This window comes from Manis javanica, chromosome 6, assembly GCF_040802235.1.
Source record: "Manis javanica isolate MJ-LG chromosome 6, MJ_LKY, whole genome shotgun sequence".
In the NCBI taxonomy this organism is placed as follows: domain Eukaryota; kingdom Metazoa; phylum Chordata; class Mammalia; order Pholidota; family Manidae; genus Manis; species Manis javanica.
In genome coordinates this window covers 31,720,217-31,733,631 of record NC_133161.1, presented here as the reverse complement: position 1 = coordinate 31,733,631, position 13,415 = coordinate 31,720,217, and the positions used below count along the sequence as shown (strand labels likewise).

At 40.6% G+C, this 13,415-nt stretch overlaps 1 protein-coding gene across 10 annotated transcripts in view; it reads left to right on the top strand.

Annotated features, from left to right (window-relative positions):
* ST7 (suppression of tumorigenicity 7) overlaps window positions 1–13,415 on the top strand; it is a 250,044-nt gene that overhangs the window by 195,076 nt on the left and 41,553 nt on the right. For all 10 annotated transcript variants that reach the window (XR_012132173.1, XR_012132172.1, XR_012132174.1 and 7 more), the window contains one exon: window positions 4,269–4,383. Coding sequence is in view for 7 of the 10 variants with exons in the window: in XM_037023506.2 (XP_036879401.1) it covers window positions 4,269–4,383 (115 nt within the window). In the remaining 3 variants the exon portion in view is untranslated. The remainder of the gene's footprint in view (window positions 1–4,268; window positions 4,384–13,415) is intronic.

Here is a 13,415-nt window from a genome sequence, read left to right as displayed (position 1 = left end):
CTTAACCTGGCAGGTGAAGGACAAGAGACCAGGTGTCAAGGGGAAGAGCTGGCCAGATTGACCAAGAAGGCAGACTGGGGAGCTCTCCAGGGAGGGGGACTGCCAACATAGGTATGCAAGTGAATGTGACCTGGAACCGAAAGCTGTCTGGCAGTGGAAGTGTGTGTGTGTAGTGAAGTGCCCAGAAATAAGGCTGATACAGCAGACGGGGATATTATATGAAGGACTGTGGATATTATATCCTGAATTTGATGAGGAACAAATATTCTTAAAAATAGTTTTTCCTCCCCCAAATTATAGAATGTTATAGAATGTATATATACTCTTTTAAAATATATTAGAATATATGGAGAATATGAAGGAAGAAATAAAAATCACCTTTAATATCACTAACCAGAAGTAACCGCTGTTAAAGCATTTTGTATATTACTAACCAAGTGTGGGTTTCTTAGCATAGATGCAAAAGTGAAGCATGATTTTATTGCAAAATATAATTTGTATCCTTTTTTTCACTAATGTAACATTGTGTGTCAGCATTTCCCAGGCCATGCCATTTAAAATTATTTGAAAATTTAACTACTAGTGACTACAAATAGTAGCTCAAAAGATGACTATATGTTACACTTAAATGCATCCTAACGGGTTAAATTTTAACTTGCTTGCATTTTTCATTATTATAAATAATGTTGCGATAAACAGGCTTGTTTGTAAATTTGTATTTGTATTTGCCTATTTCTTTGGGGTGAGTCTAGCCTTGTCAGTGGTTACCTTTTAAGCAGTGGCAGGATGGACTCGTGTGTATATTTGGAAAGTCATTATGACAGCAGTGTGAAGGGTGGATTGGAAAGAGGTGTTCCAAAGACAAGCAAAGAAAAGATGTTATTTCAGCAACTTAGGTGTAGTATGAGAGTGTAAACCAAGTTATTGGCAGCAAGGTCAGAGAAAAGAGATGGGATGATGCTTAAGATGTTTGCTTGTTTGTTGTTTGTGTGCATGACAGCTTTCTGTGAACTTGATGAAAGCATTTTCTACATATTAATTCACCTCTGAGGTGCCTGTAGTTAATGATTCTCTTTTCTGAGATAGGAAATACCAGGGGGGGGGGGAGGACAAGTTTGAAATGTTGGCTTCGAGAGGAGGAATTTATAAGTCCAGTATTAAGTGGATCAGGAACACTGTCAGGGAGATGGTTTATAAGTTGATCTAATAGCTTAGGAGAGAGATCAGAGCAGAATGTGAGGATACGGGAGCCACACCCCCACAAAGGTGGTGGCATTGAGACCCTGGGCATGGAAGGAGTCCTAGAGAGCAGGGCCTAAGAGTACTTAGTGTATAACCAGGGAGACTACTTACTCCAAAGCAGCAGGCAAGGGGGAGACGAAAGAAGGAGCTAGAAGGTAAGTATGAAGAAAACCAGGTGAGAATGGTGTTGAGGAAGCTAAGAGAGACAAGGGTTTTAAGGAAAAAGTCATCAAACTGTCACATGTTTCAGAGGTCAAGCAAGGAAAGGACTGGAGGGTGTCCACGGAAGCAACTGAGTCACCTGTAAATATGGGATGAGCAGATTCAAAGGAATTGGGCTGGGAGCCAGATGGTAGCTGTGCACCAAGGAGTAAAGGGAGCCGAGGAGTAAAGTGTTAGTGGCTTCTTGCTAAGGTGGCCTATGGTGACGGGCTGGAGAGGGCCTGGTGATGGCTGGAGCGAGGTGGGGCAGTGGAAGGTTCACCTTTTCATCTTGTTTACACTGAACAAAGAAAATGAGATTTCCAAATTGTCGTATGACTATGATTACCAACATTTGCTGTTTGCCATGTTTAAAATCATTTTGTTGGTATTTTTTGGACATGGTGTACTCTGTAGAAACTTCCAGTGAAAGCACTGCTGCCCAGACTCCTAGCATCTTAAGTTCTGCTAAAACAAGCTGAGACCCCCATGTTAGCTCACGTTGTCTCATTGGATTTTAATAAGACTCCCCTCTAAGTTTCTAAGCCTCAGCATTCTAATATTCGGAGTTGTAGTTTTAAAATAACAGAATGTGAATTGTGTCCTTCAAGTCTGACCTTTACCTGAAGAATTGGTCAAAAATGCTAAATGTTTAAATGTTGCAGTTTAGAGAATGTCTTTATTGTGTTGCCAAATGCTGAATGACAGAAAGCTTTAATTCTACCAAGATCTAATTAGAAGGAGAAAAAAAATCAACGGGTGATGTCAACCAGAATCAAAGTGAACCAGAACAAGAAATACTTTTATTGGTTACAGAACACCAACAGTGTGTGGTATAGTCTCATTTGCTTCCTTTACTAGCAATGAAAATATTGCAGGCTGTCTCTAGGGGTTGTGGACAGTCTTACTGAGCACAATCATTTTGATAGGTGTTTTTTGTTGGTAATATGATACTCTTTGGAGCTGCAGAAAATCATATATGTTTAGAGATACGCTAAATGATTCTTGGCTTTAAAAAAACAAAACAATATGGCAAATTATTTCCGACATAGGAAGAAACAGATAGTCAATGTAACGTAATCACTGGTTCCTTGCTTAACAGTGAATTAGCCTATTTTTGAGTATTATTTCTCTCAGAACAATTGCCTTAAGGATGTTAACATCAAAAAAGGGTTACCACTTTTTAAGAGGTCATAGTGCTATAACAGAAATCAGCTATCCATGTAGGAGATTAAATAGAGGATATACACATACACAGACAGTCCCCCACTTACCAAGTTTCGACTTGCAGTTTTTCTACTTGGTCATGGTGCAAAATTGATTCAGTAGAAACCAGACTTCAAATTTTTAATTTTGATCTTTTCTCGGGCTACCCATATGCTGTGTGATCTTCTCTCATGATGCTGGGCTGCAGCTCCCAGCCAGCCAGAAGCTGTGTTAGGAGGGTGAACAACTGATACACTTAGAACCATTCTGTACACATACTACCTTTCTACAGTTCACTGTACAACATTCAATAAAAGCATTAGCTACCCAACACTTAATTATAAAGTAGGCTTTGTGTTAGATGACTTTTCCCAATTGTAGGCTAATGTAAGTGTTCTGAGCATGATTAAGGTAGGCAGGCTAGTATGATGTTCAAAAAATTAGGTGTGTTAAATGCATTTCTGACTTAGGATCTTTCCAACTTACTATATATGTATATATATATATATGTAGCCTACAGTTGGGAAAAATCATCTATTTTAATGATTTTGATTTTTAAAATCCTGGTTATCTTTCTGTTAACATGAGATATACCTTTATTTAAAATAAGATTTTACTCTGAAATACCTGGCCCATTCTTCTTTTTCATTGCTTTCTATTGATGTTTAGTATTGTATTTTTTAACTCCCTTTGGACTTCTCTTCCCATCCTGTTGAGAGCTTTTAGGCCAGTCTCTTAACCATTCTTTCCCCATTCTCGTTAACTCTTCTTTCTCCTTGGCTTTTCACTAAGTCTAATTCAGTCTGCCCAGGCTCTACCTAGTCATTTGACATCTTTGCAACAGTGCCTGGGCTTCTGAGCACTGATACCTAAAACTTGATAAACACACCATTGTAGCCTCTGTAAATTCATGGTCTCCAACTTCTTAGGCTTTCAAGATGGCCTTAATGATTCTTGATTGTGTCCCAAGCAATTCTTCCCTTTGTGGCAATGCTACACTTTCACCCCCATCTTCAAATTTTGCCCCCATCACCTATTCCCTTAATCTCAGAACATGACCTAGACTCCTGTTTTATTGAGGCCACTAGGCAGGAAGTTCTGAACATCCACTTCTATTCTACTGCTCACTCTATCACTACCTACTAATTTTCTCAACGCATGTCACCTTCTAGTTATTTTCTCACTTTTTACTTTAACTTTGTTACAAAACTGCTTGAAAGACTGTTGCCTACTTGCTTACCTTTCTATTATTTTCAAACTGCTTCCTGAAGTTACACTGTTAATACCTATGCAGTAGTTTTCAACCTTTACTTTATTTGGCTTCTATGGTATTTTAACATTACTGAGCACCACCACCACAGTTTTTATGAAACCCCCCTCTTTTGGATTTACTCCCACCTTGAGTTCTTACAAATTCAAAGTTGACATTTTTCAAAAATAGCAGGAAAAAGTTTAAGCATTTAATGCTTTATAAAATTGGTATAAATGCTTGTAATTCAGTATGAACTGTACTTCTAAAAGTATACTATATGACATAAATATATTGCAACTCAGTATTAGTTATACTTCAAAAAAATAAGAACTATATATTAATTATACCTTTGTTTCTTTTTTCCTAGTTAATGAAGGAGTTCCCCTTGCTGAGCATGTTCAATATCCACGAAAACCTTCTAGAAGCCCTTCTGGAGCTACAAGCCTATGCTGATGTTCAGGCAGTCTTAGCAAAGTATGATGGTAAGTTCTTGGGCATTTTTATCTACTGGAGTATTCCTCTCTTCTTGGTGTACCTCAATGATTAGATTGGAAGAATCATTTCAAATAGCACAGCACTTTTATAATTATCCATTTATGGAATTTTCACCTACGGTTTTAGGGAGGGCATTTTTATAGAATCTTAGAATTGAACAGTTAATGGGGGCCAGAAATGCCAAGTGGTTGAGTCCTCTCCTCCTCTGCCAACAAGAGTCATGTGCGCTCTGCTTTATTGCCTCCATGGCCAGGAATCTCTTGGCCCTTCTGCAGGCACTGCTGGGACAGCACTGACTGTCTGAACTCCTGCTCTGACCCCACATCGGTGGGTGCTGACCACTTCCCGTTGGGCATGTTGGCCCATTGAGGCAACATGAAACAGCTAGGAGCCCGTGCTACAGCCCTTGTGACAGCTCAATAAATACTTGAAGATCAAAATCATGTCCCTTCACCCCGGGCCTTCTCATTATATGCCTCCCTCCCCCCCATTTCTTCACTTCAGAGGCTTTCAAGTCTCTTAGCCATTCTGGTTATTCACCCACAGGTCTGGTTACTAACTTATTTCATTTTGCCTGTTCTTAATAAACCAGAGAAATAAACCAACATGTCCTAAAGCTTTGAAATCTTTTCAGTTCATGTTGCCGTTGTCTGAGAATTTGCTCTTTGAGTAATCGTGTAAGAATTGTCCATGTAATTACTTGCCATGACCTAGCTACTAGAATCTGAAGAATTTCATACTATTTTGCCTATTTCATTAACTTTCTCCCCAATGTAAACATGTTTGGTTATAAAATGAATATTAGAGGGTGATTACTTATATTGTGTGATGATTTTTTTACTTTATAAAATGCTCTTTCTTTAAGGAACTAGTGGTTACTAAAGGAGAGAGGTGTGGGAGGGTGAGTAGAGAGGGAGGGAGAAGGGGATTGAGGGATATTATGTTTAGTACACATGGTGTGGGGGATCACGGGGAAAACAGTGTAGCACGGAGAGGGCAAGTAGTGAATCTGTGGCATCTTGCTACACTGATGGACGGTGCCTGCATTGGGGTATGGGCAGGGACTTGATGGTGTGGATAAATGTAGTAGCCGCATTGTTTTTTCATGTGAAACCTTCATGGGAGTGTGTATCAATAATACCTTAATTAAAAAAAATTAAAATGCTCTTTCTTTAGTAAGTATCTTTAGTGCATTTAGACAGTTATTTAGGTCAAAATTTCTAGAAATTCATCAAACATATAGTGCAAACTATACTATTTGAGTCTTATTTTTGACACACAGTTCTTCATAAAGACTCTCTGGAGTAGTTTGGAGTTGTTCTCCCTTACAGATGGGGGAACTGAGGTATCGTAATACTATTTTTGTTTTGTTGTTAATTCTTGCTGAAACTGATGGAAACTAAAAGCCCTCAGCCAGTGATGGCATCACTTGGCCTGTGCAAACATGAGCACCCTGTGTAACATGATATATGTTACCTAGTATGGTACTGATTTTAGAAAAAGAGAAAAGTATTTGTGGTGCACTTTATAGTAAACACAATAAAGACTGTTTGGCCTTCATGTCAGCTCACTTTTGTTCTCTGTTTATACACTGGAGTCTCACTATTTGGCTGACCTCGGGGGTCTAAGCCATGAGACTTACCTTATAATAGGCAAAGTGCTCATACAGTGAGGGCCCTTCAGTACTGAAGGAGCCTAGTCCCAGACACATGGGCTCAGGCAGACAGGTGGTCTTCCAAATGCCACCCTGAACCCATCAGCACCATAACAGGGTCCCAGTATTCTCATCCCCAGTTCTGACCTGTATTCAACCTGATACGTCAAGGCTAAGAAAAAAGATTTAACCGATAGAGCCTTTGGGCTCTCAAATCTCAAAAGGCTCCTTTCATGAACATCTCAGTTCATTACAGAAATCATCAGCTTTATGTTATAAGACTGATTGTAAAATAAAGAAATGAACTCACTTGGAACTTTCTGTTGTCTCTGTCTATCCCATTGCATGGCCTCTGTTCCCCAACAACCAAACGCTGATTTATTAGATTCTGATAACATATGTTCACATTGTTATAACAGCCTGTCCCACCCTCCACTAAAACTTGGCTCTCACTTTGCAAAATTCCTTTGTTGCAAATGGACAAACTCACCATACCAAGGCCCTTGTGTTGAGCTTTGTTTATGTTGTGTACCTGGCAACAGAGATGATGTTCTTACTCATTATTCATGGAAAAAGAGCCTCATCAGTGGCAGCATGCATGCTGTTGCTGAGATGCCTCGTTAGGGGTTTTGAGTTCAGCAGTTGTCAGTAGGCTGTGGATGACCTAACCATAGCTGAATTCTGGAGAGTGTTTTGGGGTGGACTTGGCTCAGGCCCATATCATTTACAGTAGAAACATAATGAAGTGGTTGCTGAAGTTACTGTTCTTGAGGAGTGAGCTGTAGCCACACAAGACTATTAAAAAACATGCCTCTGGTTTCCTCACCCCATACCATGAAATGGGCCTTCCAGCTCATCCCTACTGCTTTTTCTGGAGAGCCAGAGGGTCTTGGCTGTCTTGTTGCCCCATTTTCCGACCCCATGCGAGAACATGGGTGAGTTGGAAGGCTTGGAGTATGGACAGCAGTTGAGGGTGCCCTGCTCTTCACCCCTGCTTCAGGTGGCATCGTTCTAATCCGTGAGATGCTGGAGACAGCACTTTGGATCCCAGCCTCTCCATCCTCCTCTAAGAGCCACACCCAAGGCAGCCAGATTATGTGATATCTTTGCAATTTGGAGTGCTCTGGTTGGGTAGCTGTTTCTTGGATGGTTTATGGGTGCAGCAATCCTTCGTCATTACATCTGCGAGGTGGCTGAACTCTTTCAGTAGTATGTTGGGAAGTGACACCATGGGATTAGTGCATCTTTTCTGACCTTTGTAGAAGGGATCTAAAAATATGACAGGGCACAGGGGGGAAGAAATAACAACATGTTCTGAGGAAAGAAGGAAGGCAACATGTATTCCCTTTGCCTCTTTCTTCACTGGTTTTTGTTGTGTTTGTTTTTTGGCTTTGAGTTTCAAAAGTGACGTTCCCCAACTCCTTTTACAGTGAAACCCTGGATCCCCAGTGGGATTACCAGGTAATCGGTTTGTCTCCTTGTAATCTGCCATCTAATTTTGATTTTGCCCTTGAGATAACTTCTCATGTTATGCTCTGCCAGCCATTAATCCGAAACGCTGTCTTACCGTCCTTGGGAGTTTTCATACGCTTCTAGTTTCAATCTTTTAACCCACACCATGGGTAGGCAGTTTCTCCTGGTGGTCGGTCACAGTTCCGTAGGGCCCTTCGCACCACGACGACGCAGGGCGAGAGCCCCCACTGGCGAGAGCCCCCACTAGCGAGTTCCCGCGGCGGGTAGGGGGCGGGCATGGCTCCCAGCTCTGTGCCGGGGGCTCCTTTATTCTCACTACGAGCGTTTGAGGGAGATACTGTCCTTAGCCCCATTTTCTAGCTGTGGTAACTGGTACGGAGAGATGTTAAGTAACCGGCTCCAATAAAGAGCCTGAGATACCAAAGCAGAGCCTTAGAGATGTGACATTATGAGAGAAAAAGAGGTAAACTGAGAGTAGTTTGCTCAATGAGAAGTGAATTCTATCGAGGAAAGGAAATCTAGGATGAAACCATGGTCTTAACCATCACACTGTCTCTGCTCTTAGGTTCTATGTTTTTAATTCTTAACACCATTCATTCTTCTTGTTGTTATTACCTATAATTTTATTGAGAGCCTATGATGTACCAAGCATGTTAGCACATTATCTGTGATGTTCACAATAACCTTGTAAGGAGGTGGTTATCCCTTCTTAGCAGATGCAGAAACTGAGGCTTGTGAGTTTAAGTTATTTTCAAGAGCACATTCCTTGAAAACTGCAGCAGAGGGACTCAAGTCTAGATCTATCTGGCTCTAAAAGCCCATGTGCTTCTCATAAACATAAGCCTCACTGAAGTGGCATGCTCTGCCTCTCTCACTCCTCATACAAAGGCACAAAGTAGGTGGGTTGGCACCTTGGTGCAGAATTTCAGATGCCAGATTGTCTTTTAAGGTTCTTTTGAAATCTTTCTTTAAGAACTGGGTAAATCTACATTTGCTTGCCTTTCAGAAACTATCTTCAAAATACAGCTCTCCATCTTTAATCAACTTGTGCCTATTTTTTTTGGTTATAGTGTTCATTTAATTGGAGATTTTTCACCTTTTTTTCAGTCATATCTTAGCTGTAAAGACAGAAATGTTTTTAAGAATATTGACTCATCAGAACTGTCTTTTAGAAAGTTGTTAGCAAGCTTTGGATTGCCTTTCAAAGAAGTTTATAGTCCTTGAGGTTGAAAAGTTGAGTCTCAAAGATTATGATGGAAAACAATTCATGCATTTCTTACTTATTATCATTTCCATATTTCAATTTTAGAACAATTTTGTAGAGCAAGTAAGGGAGTCTGTGAATGTCACTAGGCACCTTTGGGAATGTCTGGTTCTGTCTGTCTCTAGTTAGTGATTGCTGGGGATCCCAGAGGCAGTCAATCTCTGGTGGTGGTGAAGATACCATCCCCAGTGCCCACCTGCTGAGATCAAGCCCTAGCTCTTCTTTGCATTAACTGAGTGAACATCAGCAAATTACTTAACCTTCTAAGCCTCAGTTTCTTCCTGAAACTGCAGCAGAGGGACTGAGAGTAGTTTGCTCAATGAGTAACTTGCCCCAGATCACACAGCTAGGAATTTGTTGTGACAATTAATGTAGTAAATCCATGCTAAGTGTTTAGAGCAGTGTGGGGCACACAGTAAGAGGCAGTAACTATTGGCTGTTATAAAGAGCCAAGGTCACCACTGTTGTCAATCAGTTTTGTTTAAATGGAAAATCATATATAAAATGTCAGTTAAAATGAGAGCCTGAGAGCCCAGTCTTGTACCCACCAAAAAGGCAATGTTATGGCCTGTTATTAAATAAATTTAATTATGGATCTAATAGGAGATAGATAGGTAGATAGATAGATAGATAGATAGATAGATAGATAGATAGATAGATAGACAGATAGATAGATATTTGGTTAGAATGGAAATGCTTAGTTTTATCTACAAACAATTCTTAAACTTATAGGGGAAAAAAATGCCAGAGATTTTTCATTCCTGTTCAAAAGATTGTTTCAGGCTTGGCACAATTTGCACCAGTGGAAATACAAATCCAAGCTCTTTTGAATGTTTATTCCATTAGGTCATATAGTGATTGCCCCAAATTTGGGGGCAGAAACTTCTGTGTGAGGGACAGCTGGACCTTTATATAGTCATGAATGTTACAGAAATACAACTATATCAAGACTGCTTTTTATTGATGCCATCAAGCCCATCCTGAATTAGCATTGTAAGCTGCCATGTGGTAATGTGTAGAGGGTACACTTTCAAGAACAGAATATGTTTCTAACATTGAGAGAAATACTCTCATTTCAGTAGTTTGAAAACAGAAGTTCTAAAGAAAGCAGTAGGGAATTACTCTACGTTGAGACTATTCAGAGAGTAAGCTTTTTGCTCATACTGTTTTGCAGAGTCAGCATGTAATTGTAAGTAAAAATTTCATAAACCTTGTTCATTGCCCAAGACCTTATTACTAGCACAAGTTACTTAGTTATCATAATTCCTTTACAATGGTCACTGGATAACCTGTCTTTTGATTAGTCTGTTTTCTGGTGAGCAGTAGGCAAGAATAGGATGGATTTGAGATGCTGGGAGGACCAGTGAGTAAAATCTGTATTCAGGTTGTCAGTGTCAGGCTGTCAGCATCAGGCTGTCCAGACCTCTGAAACGGTGCTTTTTAGTCAGGTATATAGATTTGAGTTTTGCTGCCCTAGGCACAGGCAGCATCTGAGACATATCCACTGCAGAATTATGCTGCATTTGAGAAAGAAGCTTTGCAATACAGTCAGTCCCTAGAGACAGACTCTAAGCCTAGTCCAGTTCCCTTTCCTGGTCTGGGTCTTCTGGAAAAGATCAAGGATGCCAAGCAAATGTTAAAGAGAATACCTGTGTAAAACATGGGTGAATGAACCACATTGCTGCTTCAAAGGAGAAGATAATTCTCAGCTCCGATACCATGGATTGTGGTTTTAAGCTGGTAAGCGTGAGCCACTGAGATATGTTGGCCGTATATAGCTTTGCACTGGGTGCCCTGCTGACTTGGAAACCAAGAGGTTGATCTTTCAAGAGGACTAGGCCTTTGAGGTTATAAGATGGTTGGCTGTCATACTGTCCATGCAAGGAGCACGAGTTCTAGTAATAGATGTTATTTCAGTAATGACTGTGTGCATTAGAAACTTCTATTGTCTCTGATGATGGAAGATGTTTTATGAATACATACATCTGTAATTCACATAGTTGGTATGTGAACAAAACTTCTGAATTTATGTTGGTTTTAGCAATCCTTATTGCCCAGGTACCATAATTTACCAAGGTAACTTCCTTCCGCAGCTGGCCATTACCACACATAAGCTGCTGTGTTTGGCTCCAGGGCATTAGCCACAGAAGGGCCCTCTGACACAGAACTTCTGGGGTAATCCAATCCAAAATTTGCAAATAACATCTGGCATTTGGCTTTGTAGCATAAGATGAATTTTTCTGGGTGTAGCTGAATCCGTGTTGCCTGCCCCAAATTGCTAAGGTCATGTAGTGTTTCCCGATTGAATCATTGTACTCCCAGGTGGCACATCTTTTTGAGGTTTTGGTATGTCAATCTTTTTTCAATCCTTTTTATTTCTTCAGTGAAGTTTCCCTCATTGGTTGACAGGGGGCCTTGGATTGGCTTTTTGAAGAAAGACCCCACATTGTGTGGAACCAAAAAAAAAAATTCAAAAGGTAGAATTCTGCATTTCTGTAGTTCCCTTTGCATCATATCATGAACAGGAGTAAACTGAGAAATATCATTGAAGACAGCCACATGGAGAACAGCATTGCATAACGGGACAGTAATAACATATCACAGTCCACAAGCAGATTAGGAAGAAATGGGCTGCATTTAATTTTGTCTGGTTGGTCAGTTCATGGCTACGAAAGCATCTACAAAGGCCACATGTGTTAGGTTAATATAAACTTCAAAGATGTCACTTTGTTTCCTGACCAAGAAAAGGGATAGTTGATAATCCCTAATCTTAAGTCATTATAGAGAATAGTCAATTTTTTCAAATTAATTCAACAAGGATCCATCAAATTCTTATGTTGTAGATATAAAGTTTGGGTGATTCCAGATGTAGAGATGAATATGTTCTGTTCTGTGTCACCAAGAAGCTTTCAGTCTAGTGGGGAAAGATGGTAAAGCAAAAAACCAGCCCACAGTATAAATCGAGGTGGGATGAATCAGTCAGTGCTCAGGGAATCTGTGTGAAACATGCTGAGGCAAGTGCAGAGAAAGAAACCCTCATGCAGGCAAGCCCTGTGTCCCCTCTCCTTGGACTATTGTATACTTAGGTGGACATTCAGAGCATCTCTGGTGAATGGATGGCTTGTCAGATGGAGATACACCATGACACAGTGTCCTCACTTGCAAGGTGCTTGGGGACTTACTTATCTGCTGGATGTTACCGTTGAGCACATTGCCTTGGAATTACGGATATGAAATTGACCTATCTCACAATTTATAAATTACTTCTTGATTATTATTGTAAATGAACAAAGGAAAGTAGGTCATAAAGTTTATCACTGAAAAACGTTGTTCTGTTCTATCTGAAGTTCTGCCCCATGGGTTTTCCAAGACACATCAAATTGACAGTTTTACTCATATTTACTAAAATTTTCCCGAGATTATTATATTGAATACAAGTTTGCTATTATGAGCATTTATGAATTTTGAGAACTTAAGACCATCCCTCCTGAGGCGGCCTTCTCCTTCAGAGCAGCATTCCCGTAAAGGTCCTTGGAGGCCAGAAGAGGTTTGGTTTGCTTTCTTTGTTTCTGGCAAAATTCTACTCTCTTCAGCCTTGTTTCAGCTTTTACTTTTGCTTTCTTCCTGTCGCTGTTTTTCATTCCCCTGCTGTTTTAAATGGACTTCTAGATTCAGAACACCAGTACAGTTTCATGTGTTCTCCCGGAATGCCAAGGAAAGATAAATGCGGTACACATGTTGAGAAATCACAGTCTTCTGACTCCCTCTTAAAACATACATCAACACTAATCACCTTTGGCTCCCAGAAGGTAAATTAGATATAAATGTTTGCATATTAAAGGAAGCTAATATCAAGTGACTTGAGATGTTAGTGCATTAATTGAGGATTTCATTCAGCAACACTAACCACCAACTATGTTTCAGACATTGTTTTGTGTTGTGGGTACAAAGTGATAAAGAAACACAGCTGTTGCTTCTAAAGCACACCATGTAAGTAGGAGAGGGAAGTACGAGAACAGACAATTGCTATGAAGTACATAGACCGTCACAGAGTTTAATCGAACATGGAAGGGCACCTCAGCCAGGGGGAGTGGTGAAGGCCTCCTCTGTGGAGGTCAGGTCTGAGCTGAGCCAAACAGTGAAGGTGCTGGAAGCAAAGAGACCATAGGGGAAGATTCAGGATCGGCATGGCTTGTATGGAGACGCCATGTGTCCCACAGAGCGAAGGGATGGAGGAGGGCCGCAGCAGAGGGCTGAAGATGCAGGGGTGAGATAGGGACCAGACCTCGTACAGCTTTGGGTCTCCCTTGGATTTAATTCTAAAAGCCATGGAGAGACATGGAGCTAGTTTCAGTAGAGGAAGGGCTTCAATCTGACTCCAATGTGAAGAGGATACATGATGGATTCATATTCTGCCTCTTTTTGACTTGAGGTGGCTGAGAGATCACGTGGCGTGGAAGTGCTGAGAAGGGAGTAGTGGCTGGCCACTGAAAGGGAACAGGGAGGTGGTTTCAGACACTCTGAAGAGCCGAATTCTATCCTTTAGGGAGACATTTGCTAGGTTTTCCAACCAATACATACAAAAGAGTAGTTAGAGAGTTGGGTTTTTCTTCTTTAAACAACATGTG